This window comes from Trachurus trachurus, assembly GCF_905171665.1.
Source record: "Trachurus trachurus genome assembly, chromosome: 13".
Taxonomy (NCBI): domain Eukaryota; kingdom Metazoa; phylum Chordata; class Actinopteri; order Carangiformes; family Carangidae; genus Trachurus; species Trachurus trachurus.
This window is the reverse complement of record NC_139892.1, coordinates 17,966,109-17,984,949: the sequence shown is the minus strand read 5'-3', so window position 1 is coordinate 17,984,949 and position 18,841 is coordinate 17,966,109. Positions and strand designations below refer to the sequence as shown.

Genomic DNA, 18,841 nt, shown 5'->3' with positions numbered 1-18,841 from the left:
CTGCTGTAAAGTTTGGGCATTTTAACATGGGAGTCTACAGGGATCGACTCACTTTTGGAAGCAGCCCCTTAAGCAGTCATTTTAGAGAAGTGCAACTTTTGGAGGTTGCAGGTTGAGTATGTCTCATCGTCTTTGATGTTTCAGAGAGCGGCTCAGCGAGGACAGCGGGCGGCGGCGGTAACCTCAGGGAGCTGTTGGTGATAAACTGCGACCTTGAGCCCGAGTGCGTGGACACAGAGCTGAGGGTGGCCTTGCAGTGGATCGCTGCCTCCGAGCTGGGCCTGCCTGCGCTCTACTTTATGAAGTCCAAAGAGAAGAGAATTTCAAAGGTAGGCACAGCAAGTCAGATGAAAAAAAAAAAAAAAAAACTGAAAAGTAGACGGCTTAAGATGCTGGTAATCCCCATTTATCTTGTTGATATTGTTTATTGTAAATTGTTCATGTAACATTTTGGTAATTTCTTCAGCAAAGATTTACACGTATTTGAAGTTAATGTCCATGTATTCATTGTTTGATTCGCTGTGTGTCCTATCAGTTCCAGAGGGTGGTCCACCTCATGTCTCAGAAGGCGTGGAGGATTGCCGACTTGTTCAGCGCTGTGGTGCAGTTCTGTAAGCTACATGAGAAAGAGAAAGAGGAAGAGGATGGCAGGTCTCTGTCCAGCCTGTTTGATTGGCTCTTGGAGACCCTGTAGTCCAGATTTAGCTTCCTCATCCTGCAAACAAAAACCTACACGCTCGCTCACACTTCGAAAACATATCCCTAACTGTTTGCCCTAACCCTGTGTCCTCACACCAAGTGTCGCCTAACTGTGCTGCTGAAGCTGAAAGCACGACGGGATCAGAATACTTGACAAACTCACACTACTCAGCCGTTGTTTCGCAGAGGTCGTGCTTTTTGTCTGTTCGCAGCCATGACTGGACCAGTCTCCCTTTAATAAAAGTACGGTTTTGATTTCAGATTCTCTAGCGTGAGACACCAAGGCAAAGTAAACTGTAGGTTGGACGTTCCTCTTGGGGAATGAACTAACCTTCAAGAGATTATAGTCAGCAGGTTTTAACTGCTCTAGATTATATATACATATATTTATTTACAGATTCTCACAACCAAATTATGAGTTTATTTATTTATTCCAAATGAACACACGTGAAACGAAGTACCAATAGAAGACAGGAAAATCAGGTTCAATTCTCCCCGCAACTCGACACGCTAAAAACTTTTGTATAAAAAACGACTCTGTAAAAGAGGCTGATGAAATGAAAGCCCAGAAAAAGCCCACTCTCTTCTGTTATTCACTTAGAAGTGCACATTTGCTTAACATAAGCAAAATGTTCATATCTTTGTTGTGTTCATTGGCCAACATGCCACCTCTGTTGTGACCTTGAAATTCAGTTCAGAGTAAGTATGTCATCTTGTTCATGTTACTTGAGAACTGATTATTTTGGATAGCTGTACTGTACATACTGTAGATTTGGAACTGCTGCACCTTGGAGTAGTGGACTGCTCTCTTTAGCTTTTACTATGTCAAAAAGGCAGAGTAAGGTTTGTAACGTTGAATTTGTATGTGAATTTGGTCCGTTTATTTCTCTACTTAGTGGTACTCTAGTGTTACATCAGCATTGGGAAAAAAAAAAAAGCACACGACTCAGCTGTCAACTCTGTCACAGTAGAAATGAATGTATTTATCTTTTGACATCAATAAATTTATGTGATGTGAAGTACAAGCATATTGGAATCATTCCTTAACATTCAATAGAAAGCCAACACTGCGTGGTAGTGCATTTATCCACATTAGTATTACACTGTATTGCCTGCCAAAAGCACGTCACAGATGCAGTGAGACTGTAAAACAACAGCCATATGATCTGTCGGGAAGTTGCAAAGAAGCATCTGAATAAACATTCATTCACAGTATTGAGCTTTCGTCACAGAAAGACACAAGGCAGTAGGATGAAAATGTTATGATAGCAATATTATTACTTTAGCTTACTGATCACAGCGTTATAAAGATGAAACAAAGCTAAACCTTTAGAGTAATGCTCATGTGAGTGAGACCAGCTCAAAATTGCTATCTAATATTTCCAAAAGCTGTTTCAAATGTGTGTAAGAATTAAAACAAACATAAAAAAAACAAACAAATGCCATAGAAAAAGAAACACTACAGTGAGCCTAGTACCAAGTTAGCACAGTACAGATTTGAGAAAAACAAAAAAAAACTCACACACCTGCTGTGATCCAGATTTTTACTGTACCTCAAAGCAACTGCAGATGTATCAGTGTGTAATCACCACTGACAAAGGTACACAGTAGGTCATACACTACATGGGAACACACAATAATTGTTGTGTCCATGTATTTGAAGGGTTACAGGAAGGGTCAGTACCAGATCCGACATGTGTTATCCTTGCTCCCTGCAGGAGGGCACAAACATGAACAGGTGGTTTGCACAAAGGGAAACAGCTGCAACATTTGCCATGAATCAGAATCAAAGTGGTTTTATTCTCCTCAGATCAGTGTAACAAGAAATAACAGAATAAGACACAGAAGAGCATAGTAATATTAAGAAGTTAGAGTAGAAGGAGAAAAAAAATTAAAGAAAATAAAGAAATATAACTTGAGTACATGAAAGACTGTGGGCGTCAGTTAGGAAGGTGCTGCCAAGACGAGCATTTGTGAGGGCTGACAAAAGTGTAGTCACAGCTTGAGGCAACATTTTAACAGCGCATAGGTGTCAGCTGCATGTGTAGCTGTCAGACACGGTGTGCCTGTGTCGTACCTGTAATGATGGTGTCACCCTCGTAGTTGAAGACGCTGGAGAAGATCTCGTCAGTGTGTCCCTCCAGGACTTGCAGGCAGACACCAGACTGAGCGTCCCACAGACGAGCTGTCTTGTCGGAACTGGCAGTCAGGACCCTGTTGCCCTGAGGGTTGAAAGAGATCTACCAAGAGAGTTGTAGTCAGGAGAGTTGTTCTCACACAGGACAGTGCTACATGAGTGATAGAGTGAGCCAGAGAGAAGAGAGAGCGCTGAATAAGATATGAGGCCAGATGTGGTTTAAAACGACAAAGACATGGAGGGAAACGAGTGAGTTTAGCAGACTTTTACCATATCAGTGGTATTATTCCACACAGGTCATTCAACTTTAAATATGTAAGGAGGATAGAGGCAACGGTGGCACTACTTAGTCAGGAGTTTTTTTTTCCAGTAGCATATTACGAAAATCATGACTGAAGCTGATCATGTTAGAGCCTGGCTTTATCGTTTCGTGAATGGTTTTATATCCCCACAGTGAGGTAGAGGGAGGGATGATTAAATAAAGCTGGCTCGAGATGGCCATGAAAGTAAAGTGTGTTTTTATTAAAACTCTAAACTGAGCTTCAAGGAGCATCCCCGGACAGGAAATGGAAAGTGACAAGAGAAGAAGCTGACAAAGATAGAAGACCGGGGGAGAGAAGATGAGTGGAAGCTAAAAGGAACAGAAATGGAAAGAAGACAGATTGAAATGGATGAAAGGAGAAAAACATGAGGAACAAGTTAGTAACAAACGGAACTGAAGCTGTATCCCAATTCTTACATTCAGTTACATACTAATTCTGACCTCATGTCCCGAATATGGGTTTCAAAATTACAAAGGCTTTATTGCATACAGACCATAATTAAAGTTATTGTACAAGTTGGACCTGTTAAATTGCGTCTGTGTTCAGTGCAGTTTGAAACATTTAAGAGAAAGAAAAATAAACCAACATACAGTATGTAAATAAAGCTGTAGCTGTTTTAGGGCTAAATAATACATGACAATGATTTCATTAAAATGTAATAAAGAGCCAGAGGAGCTTCTTAAATATGAGGGACTGCTCTCACCAGCAGGGATAAAACATTTGAAAACAAGAGGTATTTGATTTCCTTACACGAAAATACCACATAGATTCCACAAAAACATGCATTCAATCTTTAGACTCTTCCATGATAAATCCTGCATTCGTCTTACTGGGATTTAAAATAGGATGAGGCAGCAAGGTGAAGTAACAAGGGTAGAGATTGAGACATAATTGGAATAAAAATGAAAGAGGGGAAAAAAAACAGCAGACTCAGAACAAAAAAAGAAAAAAACATGTTGATGGTTAAGAAGCATGGTGGAGGGGAGGAGAGAAGTGTCCTGTTAGGGAGAGATTAGTGTCATAATCCTCTGGAATCATCCCCCATCCAGCCTGTTTATTATTGACTGCCTGATGTGTTACAGGAAACAGACAGAGGTAGCTCCCTCCTCTGCCCCTAATACACAAAACCTCCTCTATGTGGGGAAACACACTCATGCCCAGCACGTAACCTGGCATAGAGTGAGTGGGAAATATCATTCACATTAGATAACAAGATCAGTGCAGGTTCACACACACACACACACACACACACACACACACACACACACACACACACACACACACACACACACACACACACACACACACACACACACACACACACACACACACACACACACACACACACACACACACACATAAACCTGATGTAAGCATGTGTTTGTTTGGCTTTTTGAGGATGTGTGATTACATCTGATGGCTTTTGGTGCTCTCAAGTTCAAAGGCTAATAACATTAGGTGAAACCATGCTCAGTCGTATTGAAAGATGAAATACATGGTATTTATCATCTCTCATGGAGCTGCACCTAGAAAGCACTGAAAATCTACTTTGAAACCTGGAGATTTAATTAGGTGGATCAACGGAAGTGTCATCAGAGTGAAAAGGCTGATAACCTCTATTCAGACTCAACTTCAGCATCAAACTTTACCCTCTATAACGAGGCAAGCACAAGTAGTTAATGATTCATAACAATCTCAAAACAGATTCTGCACCATGGTCAGTTAAAATAACACTTGCATTTAAACATTGAATGTTATACTATCATTTCAATATTGGGAATGTTCTAATTACAGTTTCAAACATGAGCAGTATAAATGGGTAAAATTGTGTTTTCTGCTGCCGTGTTTATTCATGTGAAAGGTTGGCAGGGAGAAAATCTGGCCTCTGATGTTTCCTATCAATTTCCTGGCCATGAGAAATAATCCTGATAAAACAGCCTGTAGAGAGCCAAAGTCCTGACTCAGCTCTGAGCTCCTTTCTCCTCCACTGAGTATGGCTAATTAAAGCTGAAACATGAGCACACAGCTCTTTCTTGACAGTGACTTAAAGAGACACAATTGCAATTGCACTTTATGGGATATTTTCATAGTTGCTGTGAGCTAAAAATTGACCCATTGTTATGTCTCTGTGCTGGCATGATGTAACTTTTGTCTGTCTGTCTGTCTAAGTGGCTGTTTTGTGTCCAGTGATTTACCTTAGAGATTTCTCCGTTGTGGCCCTCCAGGGTCAGGAGACACTGATGTGTGGTTGCACTGAACAGTCGTCCAGTACCTGACATAGAAAGGCACAATCATTAGTGTACACCAACAGACAACCAGAATATTGTGATGGTGAGGACTTGTGGCATCAGAAAAAAAAACTGTGTTTCTTCTTTAATTGTAATGTTGTTATAGTAAATAGATATTTATGTCTCACCATCAGCAGAGGCAGTAGCAATGAGTTGACCACTCAAATCAAAACACACATCCAGAACCTCTTCTTTGTGTCCCACTAGAGTGGCCACACACTTGCCACTGGCTGCCTCCCACAACTGCAAATACACACGTGACAAGAAAAATGACATTACACGCACACACTCTGGCAGGAAATATATACAGTAGGATGAAAAACAACTGGAACACACATACATTCATGTGAACAAACATACACACACTGTCGCATAAAATATGCTTGCATAAATATGCTTGCATATTTTATGCATACTAGCTGTGTGAGTGGCTATATTTTAACCATCTCCCCTCGAGGAATAAAATGAATTGGATAATACTTTCTTGTGAGCATGACTCATCTTGGCATAATTAAGGAATTCATTTTTCTCCTTGAAATGATGGAGACCTTAGACACAGGAAGACGGAAGAGATGGAAAGTGGGAAACAGAAGATAGTGAATATGAAGGACAAAAGGAGCCATCCATCTCAAATACTGATGGTATGCAATAGTTTAAAATGCTAAATGGATGACTGTCACTCTCACAGAAACTACTTCAATGGGCAATAAATACATAATACAGCAGGGTGAAAAAAAAGGGAAAAAAGGAAGCTTTTTGGAAAAACATAACTGTATTTCAAAGAGTTAACACACACACACACACACACACACACACACACACATACAGTACAAGTGCAGCTTTACAAGTCTTTGGGTAGAGGACAGTTCACCTTGCAGGTTTTGTCCATGGAGCTTGTCGCTATGAGGGAACAGTCCCAGTTGAACTGAGCATTGCTGATTTCCCCCCTGTGCCCGATCAGAGCGTGGACACGTCTGAGAAAAAACAGAAAGCAGCTTAGTACAGCACTGTATGCAGAATTTATAGGTGTTATGCATGTGCTGTATAGTATATGTGATGACATGTTCATAGTCGAGCACCAACGCACAGATCAATACAGGTGTTACAGTGCGACAACGACGTCTGACCTTGCTGTAGAAACGTCCCATATAGCAGCAGTGTGGTCAAAGGAGCCAGTGACGAGTTGATTTCCCACCGTGTTAAAGCACAGAGAGAGGACCTCTGCAGTGTGATCCTGTGTGGAATCAAAGAGAGAGAGTTGTTACTCACTACTGCCTCATATCTCCCATTATGCATGAAAATGCACATCAAAAAGGCAGCATTATTTATTAAAATAAACATAGAGCTTGGCCTTACTGGTAGACATTGATATAAATAAATTAATAAAATTTGTATTTCAGAATTCTTTGCTCAATTGACTGCTGTCAGTATGATTGATTCTTCATGGCGGGATATGTTGACAGAACAGAGAGAGCTGCAAAGAGAGAGCCAGGACCCCAGGCAGTTAGCAGCACATCAAGAGGACTCGCTGCTCCCCTTGCGGTGGGTTATCAGGGCTTTATTGAAGAGTTACAGTTACATTTCCCATCAGACCATGGGTGCATATACAAGCTGGTAAAGATGCCAGCCGTCAGCAGAGGTAGTAACACTTCATTTAGGCAATAATTACTCTGACAAGAAAATGAAAAGTTAATCACTACATAATTAATGGTTGTGAGCCATGATTCCAGAAAAAAAGGAGTAAGAGGGACACTGAGGCGTTGGGATAAGAAAAAAAAAAGGACAACTTACAGCCAGAGTGGCCACTTCCTCTCCAGACTCCACATCCCACAGCTTGGCAGTGGCGTCCATGCTGCCTGTGGCCACTAGTGTACTCTGGGGGTTGAACGCCAAGCACACCTACGCAGTACAAAGCTCTCTTTTCGTTACTGGTTTTGGACTCTTCCACAAAGCCAAATAGGATTTTTATTTGCAAGCACTAAACATACCATTTAAGTAAATAGTATTTGAATATAAGATAAAACAGACAGGTGTACATACTATCTCTGCCATGTGTCCTCGGAAGGTGTGAAAACATTTCCCCGTCTCAGCACACCACAGTTTGCAGGTCTTATCGAAGGAGCCGGTGGCAATCTTGTCTCTAAGTTTGATAAAGAGGAAAAAAATAGGTGAAGAATGTGCAAATGTCTGGAGCTCTCTTGTCTCGCTCTTGTGGCTATGACAAATAAAGTATGTGTTCATTACCCATAGGGATTGTTGAATGCAACTGCATACACCACATTTCTGTGACCCACTAGCGTGTGCAGCTCAGTGCCTGAGGCCGTGTCCCAAACTCTGCATGTCCTGTCGTAGCTTCCAGTTAGAAACCTGAAGAGGGAAAGAGAAGCGTGAATAGCAATACAATAAACAAAAACTCCAAAGTGCCAGACATTTGTGTGTTCCAGGTGAATCTACCTCGACCCGGATTTGTCAAAGGCGACGTTTGTCAGTGGCAGTACGTGTGCCTTAAGATCCTGCAAAGAAGCCCAGAGATTATAAAATATAACCTCTGAAGTGATACAGTTATTAACTTTTCATTCATCTTTAAGATTACCCATGTAATATCCATCCATATATAATTAATCAGACTTTGATGTAATGAGAAGAGATCTTCCTCCTGGGCTACCAGCAGAGGAATGATTTTCTTCCCTCACTGAGCTCAGAGTTGAGAATCTACCCAGTTTTAGATACAGGCAAAAAGCCATGTAACCACCCCTGACCTCTTATCAGCAAAGCAGCTTTGCATACTGTATTCCATAAAACATATAAGGCTTTTTTATAACCATGTTACCTTTCTTCCAAATGTAAGACATAGTAACCTAAACACTGCTGCTCTCTAGTGCCTGTTTGGAGAAGTTACTGTTAATTTCACAACTCAAACTCCCACTATGCCACAGATGAAAACTTATATGCCGCTGGAATTAGCTGTTCTTGCCAAAAATGTCATCATCCAAAGTCTTTTTAACTGCGTGAGTGGAAAGCAGTAACACAGCCTACCACTTAACAGCATTTGTTTCAGTCCCTCAGTAATGCAAAAATATAGATGTGCCAAAAAGTCTGCGCTGACACAAAAGACAAATAACCATCTATAACAAAACAGTACCATGGATTTTACAACTTGCCCTGGGACATAAATAGCAACGCACTGGCTCAACCAGAAGGAGAAACTGTAATGAATCTAGAGGGCAGAGTGGTGTTGGCTACTTTATCACTGGCCAATAATGAGTCCATTGTTCTGACCTTGTGGAAACAGAACCTGTGGTGGTCCTGTTGGCTCTGTTTCTGCTGAAGTCGGACGATCAGCTGTTTGACCTGAGCGGCCCGGGCCTCTGTGATCAGAGGCTCTGTTTGCCTGATCTCTGCCACCAGCTCATCTGGGTTTGTTCTGCATGGTGGGAAAATGCAGGTTTTATGCATTTTTTAACCATCAAATTAGCCTTTTGGTGATGGAACAATGTAACACAAAATATTTAGGAAAATAATCAGAAAATGATTGATATAATCAGAACAAAGTGAAGCAGCATTCAGTTATTATTCTCCTCATATGTGGAACTCCCTGCACACCTGAGGTCTGCACAAACTGTCAATTCTTTAATCAGGGTTGAAAATGTCATTATTTGCTACAGCTTTTATCTAAATTAAGTACATCACTTTAATCATTCTGATAGCTATTATTTATTTCTTTTTCTTTTAAATGTATTTTTCTGTTTTTGATTTAATGTATTTATATGCCTCTCTAAAGCACTTTGAATTCCCTGGTGTTTGCTATACAAATACATTTGCCTTGCCTTGCCCATTTTAGAAAGTATGTGTAAAAGCTTTCCTGGAGATTAAACCAAGTGCCCAGAGAAAACTTTTGATGAATTTATGCAAGACAGACGAATGTGACTTGTAATGAGGTATCAAGAACAACTTACTCATCTATAAAATGTCACAAGAGCATCCACAAAGTACTATACTACTAACTTATAGAACTAGCTATAACCTGTACTATTCACAACGTAACTTCATAAAGCAAAATTATGTTTTAAGTATTTAGTAGCTAGGCCTTTCATGTTCTCTCCAGTGTAACGTTAGGTTAGTAGTGTAGTTTGGTAATTAGCTGCGTATATTGTATGCAGATGAAGGAATAGATGAAAAGCAACAATAGCTACAGTACTTCTAAAGATGGTTAAGGGTAAAACTCACGCACTCTGTGGTCAAACCCAAAAGGTCGATTGATCTGGTATGCACATCTCCTCCTGTCTCATATTCGAGGATTATACCTGACAGTAGAAAAAAGAAATTACAGCAGCAGCAACAACAACAACAACAACAACAACAACAACAGTTTCGTTGGTAGTAAGGCCGTGTAGCATTAGAGCAGCTAAAGTTAAGCTGCTACTGCAATATGTTGACGAACAGTCCCTTACGCCGGCGGCATATTCACATAGAAGGAACTAACATAGATAAACGTCAGAAATAAACAACTAAATGAACCAAGCTTGTTACCTGGAGGATAATAACGGAGCAGGAACCGCTTGAGCTTCATTTTGTGATAATATTCCTTCACAACACCTGTCAACAAACGGTTGCCACGGCGACATACACGCGTGCACTCACAGCGCATGCGCAGTTTGAACATAAATGACACAGCTTGAACTCAAGTTGGTGGAACCTGGATATAAAACCATGGATGTATTATATTAACATTAATAATAGAATAAAACCTGCACTCTCACTGATAATAAGATTTTAGTTATGTCACAAGCTTGTTTTATAATGCTGGAAAGCCAGGTGGGAGATGGAAGGGATAATAAGTGTGTATCATTCTTCTTTTTGTGTGTTTATGGGTTTTGTTGTAGGCTACATTGTTTGGACCCAAATTTGTGTCAGCCTAACTAACTAACTAACTATGTCTATGGGTGAAACCATACGTAAATGGGTGAAACACCCTATGTTAGTTACTGGCAGAGGCTGATAGGACTTATAGCCTAAGGTTTAACCAAGATCTTTATATGGGATCCGGGGACCAGAAGATTTTATTTCAAAGGGTAAATGCACAATTTTCAAGCAATTTCAGATAAATATTTGAATGCCTATTCTTGTCATGCCTATTCTAGTCCTTGTATGGTGGTACCACCATAGGTTATCGAGGGGGTTCCTGGGGAGTTCATACCCTGAAACAAACACACAATCACACAGTCATAATTGAAACATGTATTTAATGTAACTAACAAATTCTTGATAATAAGGAGCCGTCTTATTTCCAGGCTAATTTTTTCCTGCCTCTGCCTGACAAGAGGTTTGATTTCAGTCTTTTAAATTGTCTCATCTGATATAATCTGTCATAGACTCATGGCATAGTAGCCTACTGATAACCAAACCTGAAGAAAGTCGAGTTACGCCACATTTCAACCATCTCATTGTTTACAAGCTCAAAGTCTATCGCTCATGAACCGGGGTGAATGGCACGTGTGGATCATAAAGATTATGTGTGTATATTCTAGCTACTGATGAGTAATGATAGTGTTCAGTGAAGCTCACAGCGCTGAGGGGATTGTACAGGTAGTCTGATTGACGTGGTGGCCAGGGGAACTAAGAAGAAAAACTGTCTCAGAGAAATTCTGCTGGAGTGGAAACATGGGCTGTTGGGCAAATATGAAGTCCTCCAGCTGGGCCTTTCCCACCGCTGTCCTGTCCATCTATGGGTTCTTTGCTAACTGCAGAGTAGCAGAGCCCTTCCTCACACCCTACCTAATTGGACCACACAAGAACATCTCTGAAGAAGTGGTAAGGACGGCAGAAACACAGATTCCTTTTATGAAATGTGCACACAGAGTCACAATCCAGCCTGTCTTTATCAATTGTTGTTTTTTTATTAGGAACCCTTATCAGTGACTTAGCCTACTCCTATTTAGTGACAGCATGGACAAGAAAACAAATCATTGACCCTATCAGCATTCTTGTTCCTTGTTGTTTACTGTTTATAGGTGACCAACTACCTGTTCCCTATCTGGACGTACTCCTACCTGGCCTTCCTTTTCCCCGTCTTCCTTCTGACTGACTATCTGAGGTATAAGCCCCTAATCATGGTACAGGGGCTATTTCTCGTCACCAACTATGTCCTGCTTTGCTTTGCCCCTGGTCTCCATGCCATGATCTTCCTTCAGGTCTGCTGAAAATCTCATAACTTTTTTTAAAGGAGTTGAATACTGATAATATTCTTCTACCAACTGCCATATAATTCAGAATTATACTAGTTGCAGTGTATCCTAACACCAAAATATCTTATTTACATAAAAATAAAGTACATGTATTGTAATCATGCTGCTGACAAGCTTTGCTGCACTTCGTACAGTAATGCATAACTGGTACAAGAGACTTCATCATATTATAGGCTATACGGTCTCTTTAAAACGGTTTCCCATCCACAGGTCAACTATGCTGTGGTGACTTCCACAGATGTGGCCTACTTTTCTTACATTTACAGTGTGATTCCAGTTGAGAATTACCAAAGAGCCACTGGTTACCTGCGCAGTGCCATGCTGGCTGGATATACATTTGGTGCTGGCCTGGGCCAAGTGCTTGTCTCTGTTGCTGGTAGGTTTTTCAAGGCTGAATACACAAAAAATTAAAAAATAATAATTGTATTATACGGTGCCTACATTTTCTTCACTTTGAATCTGCCTCGTCAGTGTAACAATAATGAATGCTAATAGAATACAGCTGCACTGCATGAAGAACCATAAGAGCTGATGTATGAGTATGAACTCTAATTAACAGGAGTGGACTACTACTACATCAACTGTATCACTCTGGGGATTGTAAGCATGGCTTTTCTCATCTCCTTCTGGTTGCCCATGCCCCAGAGAAGCATGTTCTTCAAAGGGAAACAGGCTGCAGCTGTGCACTTGCAGTCCCAGCAGGTGGAACCACTGGGAGCACAGAGGCCTGAGGAAGCAGTGATGGATATGGATGGAGCTGGCTCAGGGAACGAGAAAATGGAGCATAATGGCAGCCCTGGCTGGTGCAGCAGGGAGAGTGTGGTCACGGCGGGCCATCTACTTTGGCAAAGCTTCAGGGAGTCATACTCTTCCAGGCATTTCCTTTTTCTGAATTTCAATACACTTTGAGTTTGGCTTTGCTGAGTATGCAGTTATTTCATCCTTTAATGTATCTTACTGCCACAAATGAACAAAGGAGATGATTATTTATAGTATGTTGTTTTAATGTATTCATACATGATTATAATCTTTATCATAATGCAGATATTTAATCTACTGGTCGTTGTGGTGGGCTCTGGCAACAGCTGGCTATGTGCAAGTCTTCAACTACATCCAGCTGATGTGGGACCATATAGAACCATCTGCTACATCATCCATCTACAATGGAGGCGTAGAGGCAGCATGTTCTCTTGTAGGTAAGACTGGTGATACACTGGCTCTGTTAAGAGACTTGAGCTGTTCAGTCTAATTCAACATCACTGATAATATTATCATCCAAAACATGACCATAGAAACAGGATAACGTTCACTGTCTTTCACCACACTGAGATCAGGAACCAGGAGTTCAGTTAGCACAGAGGAGAAACAGAGAGCTGTGGTGCAACTGCATCATATAGAGCAAAATAAAATGTAACAGTGTTATTAAAATCTGCTATGTCTGATGGCACATAAAGCTATAAAAACCTGCAATTAAAATAAAACAATGGTGCTATACTTGGTTATGGGGGATGGAAAATGCGTATTGATTTTCAAAGAGAACAGCATCACCATAGTCCTGCTGGCTCACTCCTAACCTCGCTCAGCATGAGAAGAAGAAGAGTAATTGCTTCAATTAAGGAGATAGAGTTAGAAGGTAATGGGTTCTCTGATAATCGCTGATTCCAGGAGCCGGGTGAAAGTGGTTCATCGTAATAGGCGGTGGCTGAGGAGGCCGGCAAAGGCATGTGCACGCATTACGTTTTGATAGAGGCCACATCCCCCTTTATGCCAGTGATCAAGGGAAGAAATGTTGTTGTTAGGCTTAATGGATGAGTCACAACAAGGATGCACAACAGAGGGGATGGGGGGGGGGGTCCACTGGAATGACAGTTTAATCTCTTCTTTTTTTTCCTCCTCCACGGTCCAGGTGCTGCTGCAGCCTTCTCCGTGGGCTACATCAAGGTGACCTGGGCTGTGTGGGGAGAGCTGGCCTTAGGGCTGTTCTCGGCTGTAGGGGCGGGTGCTGTGTTTCTGATGGCGCTCACCAGCAGCATCTGGGCATGCTATGCTGGTTATGTCATATTCAAATCCTGCTACATGCTTCTCATCACCATCACAACGTAAGTTCACCAGAGAATTTCTCCAACCAAACGATTATTCCACGGCTTTACAAATCCTGAAATAACTTTCTCCACTCTTAAGAGGCATTGTTACAAAGATCTCTCAGTGAAACAAGCTCACTCACAAAGAAGGCTGGTTTTTGGAGAGGGGCTTTACAGCTTCAACTAATCTGCTAGTTCTTTTCTCCATTATTTTCCTTCATTATTTGGTTAATCATTTTGTCCAAGAACCATTCAATATTCATTTTCATTCCCCTCATTCAAAGCCCTAAAATATTCAATTTACAAAAATACACAACAGTGGATAAAGAAAGACATCTTCATCTAAGAAAGTACCTGCAATTGTTTGGCATTTACTTAAAGCAATTAACTATACAAGTGCTCACTGATTTTTTTGGATGAACCATCAATGCCTTAACACTGCCTGTGTATTTTGAGCTCTCTCAGAGTTTATATTTCGCTTTCTTCTGTAAGATTTCAGATTGCATCTAAACTCTCCATGGAGTGCTATGCTTTGACATTTGGGATCAACACGTTTGTGGCTCAGTCACTGCAGACCATCTTAACACTCATTGTAGTTGATAAGGCTGTACTGGGACTGGACATTAAAACACAGGTATGTTTTATATACGCATCTTACCTCTATACTGTTTTCAGCAGTGCATTTATATTTAACACAAAAGACTAGGCCTATTGGGGTAAATTCACACTGAATCAGCTTAATCTTTCTAACTAATAAACAATTAAATGTGAGGACAAAGTGACACCTGGTGGTTATAATTTACTACTGCATGCAGACATGTTGGATGTAGATGGAGCATTAACATGACTGAAATTGGACATTTCTCTGCAGTTCCTCATCTACGGCAGCTACTACACTGCCATCTCGGTGCTGTTTCTGATCCGAGGGACTTACACCACCTGTTTAAGTCGTCATGGACCCAGGGAGATAGAGGCTGAGGAGCAAAAGTCCAGCATAGAGGTTGTCGCTGCTGAACGTTTCTGACCAAGTTTAACAACCTGTTGTAGTCTGAATAGCGCTAAAAAAAAAGCAGGTGGTTGTTTCTTTTGTTTACAGGGAATGAAAAAAATATTTTTGTGTAACAGGTGCAACACTGAGCATTTTATTGCCTCAAAAGTGCTGCTCATTGACAATGAAACGACAGACATATAATCTATACATCTTGTAAACACAATAAAAAGTGCAATAAAGCTTCAATTGTAACTGATAACGTATGGATATAAGTCCTGATATCTGTCTGTGCCTGTTTAATTTGTTACAAGTGTATCTGAGCTTGAGCTGGACCATCACCAAGACTGTGTTGCTCTTTGACCGGGTTGTTGATTGACAAACCAAGCTCAACACTTAGAAGTTTCCCACAAGGTGGAAAGACAGAAGGAGTAGCACACCAGGGAACACATACACACCTGAAACAGGTAGAAAAACAGCAGAAGATGGAGGCAGTTAAGAGGTGGAGGTCTGACTGGAGGTATCCCACCACTCTGCTGTGCATCTATGGATTCTTCAGCACTGTTAAACCCCTGGAGCCTTTCCTCATCCCATACCTGACAGGGCCGGACAAGAATCTGACAACAGAGCAGGTATAAGAGCAGAGACAAATGCCAACATTAGTTAAGCAGATAATGAATCAGACAAATATGATGACATAATTTAGTATTTCAGTTTGTTTTGTGTTTTTTGACATTGACAATAGGAAATATGCAAAATAAATACAAAATAAACAAGCTGGTAAATCATATTAAAATGGTTTGTTAGTGGGAGTACAAATCCAGGCATGATTGAATTTAAAACTGAATCAACATTCATTTATGTCTTACGTATTTAGATTTGTTTAGGTGCTGACAAAGCTCATTGGGCCTACACGCTAACAGCTACAGGCTAACAACTGTTTTCTATTCAAATGTCTTAACTAAAGAAATACTGTAATGACTATCCCTTCAGAGTTTGTAGCATATACGTCTTTTATTACCGCAATAAAGTTACTGTCATGTCATTTTATTCTGAAAATGCTGTCAGCCTGCGCAACACGTACTGTACAGATGATTTGCAATGCAGGCTCTTGTATAAATATCTATTTTTCTTTTATAAAGAAGCATTTTATGGAACTAATTTATTCCCTCATTCTGGGAAGACGTACTGGTGTGGGCGGAGTTGTTGTGTTTTGTTGTGTTGTTGTGCCATGAGTTGAGGAGTTAAAGGACAAGTAACACAATAATAAAAGTGTTTACATCATTTGTATCTCAAAGGAGGTTAAATCGAAAGCAACTGGACTTAGTTATTTGTCTGGGAAGACGTTTCACCTCTCATGCAAGAGGCTTCATCAGTTCATGTACGCATCTGACCAGGCTGGGACTGGTCCAGCCTGGTCAGATGCGTACATGAACTGATCCTTTGAGTTCCTTTGAGATACTATGACCTGGACAAATGAGAATATGCACAGGCTTACATCATTTGAAGATCAGATTGGGTTTCATGGCAGTTAGTGACACGCAAACTCTGCAAAAACATTTAAAGACCTAAAAAATGTTTCCAGGGCAGATAACTGGCTCAGAGAAGCTCATCACCTACATTTATTTTCTATATTCTATTGAAGATCTATCATGTCAACATACAGTATATCTTGGTTTTTACATAGAATGAAGGGGGCGGGGGCTACATTTAGTTTCAGGCAAATTATATAATCATAATCAAGTAGGAACTTTCTGCATTCAAAAGGATAAAAACAGATCTTCATCATTGGACCTTGCTATGGCAATACAAAGCAATATAGTCTCATATACAAGGGCTGTTGTCACAGTTATCACTCTTCCTCATTAGGTCAATAATCAAATTTTCCCGGTGTGGACATACTCCTACCTGTCTGTGCTGGTGCCAGTGTTTCTGCTGACGGACTGGCTGCGTTACAAGCCGGTGGTGGTGTTCCAGTGTATTTCACTCTTCATCACCACAGCGATTCTTCTGTGGACCAAAGGTGTGCCAGCCATGCAGGCCACGCAGTTCTTCTATGGGGTGGTGACAGCCAGCGAAGTGGCCTATTTCTCCTACATCTACAGGTCATGTACTGCAGGTCAAAAGGCAAAGCATTGCACTAGAACTACCATGTGTCAGGGAACTAAACTTTCCATTGTTGGCAGAGATATGACTTTTTGAATGTGTTATTTATTACAGTGTGGTAGATCTGAAAAGGTACCGGAAGGCCACCTCCTACAGCCGCAGTATCCAGCTCCTGGGGTACACAGTGGGCTCTGTTCTAGGTCAGCTGCTCGTCAGCTTCGACCTCTTGTCCTACAACAACATCTTGGTGTTTACTCTGGTTCTCACTGCCATCGCTCTCCTCACTTCCTGCCTCCTGCCAATGCCACAGCGTAGCATGTTCTTTCATCGTAGACATGCAAAAGACACAGCAACAGAGGAAACAAAGAGTAATGGAAGTGACACTGTGGATGTGACAGAGCCCACAAGTAGAGCAAAGACCTCTCTGGAAGAAATGAGAGATGAAAAGGTGGATACAAATGGAAAAACAGAGGAAAATGCTGTCAAATTGCATAAGGCTGAGGACCGTGAGGAGTCTGCTGGTACAGAGCGCTGCAGCCAAGTTCTGCTCCAGCTCTGGAGGGACTTTTGCCAGTGCTACTCCTCCAGAGAGCTGCTGTACTGGTCTCTGTGGTGGGCCATGGCCACCTGCGGCTACAACCAGACAGTCAACTATGTGCAGGTCAGTTGTGTAGGCGAATAAACAATGGAAAATAAAGGTTATACCATAATGCAAATATAATCCACAAGCTTTGCACCAATCTAAAGCACCATCAGATCAAGTTGTACCGGCCCTTTATGGTCAAACTGTGTACAGTTGATTCTTTTGCAAATGAAAATCCAATGAGCCGATGCAAAAACTCCAACACAAATAAGTGCACTATGCTATTACCCTGCAGGTGCTGTGGGAGCATGTGCAGCCTTCTCAGAACTTCAGCATCTACAATGGAGGCGTGGAAGCAGTGTCCAACCTACTGAGTAAGCAACAGATACAAATTTCCAGCACAGAAAACAGGAAATTTGGCCAAATAGAAATTATGTTTTTGTGGCCACTAGCAAGACTCATACTAATACACCATATTCAATGTAAATATTTGTTTACAAAAAGGGTTAATCCCTCACAGCTCTTATTCGACATCCCACTCATTTTCTGACTGCTCATCTAATTCTCATCTGTAGCACAATAATCCAAATCTGATGTGTTTACAGGTGCAGCTACAGCTTACAGTATAGGCTTCACTGAGGTGAGATGGGAGAAGTGGGGAGAGCTGGCCCTCGGGGGTTTCTCTGCACTCGGGGCAGCTGCACTTTTCCTCATGACCTTCATCAACAACATATGGGTCTGCTATACCAGTTACGTCGTTTTCAAGTGCCTCTACATGCTGCTGATAACAATAGCCATGTAAGAATTTCAGGTCACCTTAAATAAGGTGGTTTATAATTTATCCCATCATTCAGACCAAATATTCCTGGGAAAAAAAACACATCTAAGTCCTCTTTCTTAGGTACCAAATTGCAGCTGACCTGACAATGGAAAGATATGCACTTATCTTTGGAGCAAACAACTTTGGAGCTCTGGTTCTACAGACAATTATCACTTCGGTTGTGGTTGACAGTAGAGGACTGGGCCTGGCCATCCTCCCTCAGGTGAGCCACCTGACCAGAAAACAAGGGCAGAGGAAATGTTTCTAAGTCCGCGCATCACTAAACCATGTGCTCTTTTTTTTTTCAGTTCACCATATATGCCAGCTACTTCTCAGTCATCGCTGTTCTGTTTACACTTCGTGGACTGTTTACCATTTGGAAAGCGCGGACATATGAAAAAGAGACAACTCCTCCAGACAAAAAGGAATCTCTCGTCCTTGATGAGCACAGATTCTGAGAAACAAGGACTGTGACCCTGCAAGCAAAGATAATCACCCGACTGTAGCTACGTGTCAGTTTAAAAGCAAAAACAAGCTTCAAATTACTGACTTCAACACCATGAATGTAAAT

General features: G+C 41.2%; 3 protein-coding genes across 3 annotated transcripts in view; 2 read left to right on the top strand and 1 right to left on the bottom strand.

The window, feature by feature from the left end:
- The window catches only part of sphkap (SPHK1 interactor, AKAP domain containing), a gene marked incomplete at both ends in the record, with an annotated part of 50,927 nt that extends 50,233 nt beyond the window's left edge, over positions 1-694 (top strand). The window contains 2 exons of the mRNA XM_083984332.1: positions 145-329; positions 536-694. Coding sequence (XP_083840458.1) covers positions 145-329; positions 536-694 — 344 coding nt within the window. The remainder of the gene's footprint in view (positions 1-144; positions 330-535) is intronic.
- A 1,682-nt stretch (positions 695-2,376) lies between these two features.
- On the bottom strand, positions 2,377-10,017 carry daw1 (dynein assembly factor with WDR repeat domains 1; the record flags this gene model as incomplete). Its single annotated transcript, XM_083984547.1, has 13 exons — positions 2,377-2,411; positions 2,777-2,939; positions 5,355-5,431; positions 5,576-5,690; positions 6,319-6,421; positions 6,575-6,681; positions 7,239-7,346; positions 7,488-7,587; positions 7,692-7,814; positions 7,902-7,960; positions 8,727-8,871; positions 9,679-9,751; positions 9,978-10,017. The coding sequence occupies 13 exons, from the start codon at positions 10,015-10,017 to the stop codon at positions 2,377-2,379; spliced, it is 1,248 nt and encodes a 415-aa protein (XP_083840673.1).
- Positions 10,018-10,957: 940 nt separating this feature from the next.
- Positions 10,958-18,728, top strand: LOC310996242 (uncharacterized protein; the record flags this gene model as incomplete). The annotated part of the gene is made up of 16 exons (XM_083985623.1): positions 10,958-11,258; positions 11,459-11,638; positions 11,903-12,068; positions 12,252-12,567; positions 12,737-12,888; positions 13,599-13,791; positions 14,266-14,407; positions 14,645-14,789; positions 15,076-15,128; positions 15,229-15,393; positions 16,631-16,866; positions 16,982-17,528; positions 17,746-17,824; positions 18,056-18,248; positions 18,352-18,493; positions 18,579-18,728. The coding sequence occupies exons 1-16, from the start codon at positions 11,109-11,111 to the stop codon at positions 18,726-18,728; spliced, it is 3,009 nt and encodes a 1,002-aa protein (XP_083841749.1). The 5' UTR covers positions 10,958-11,108.
- Positions 18,729-18,841: the final 113 nt, after the last annotated feature.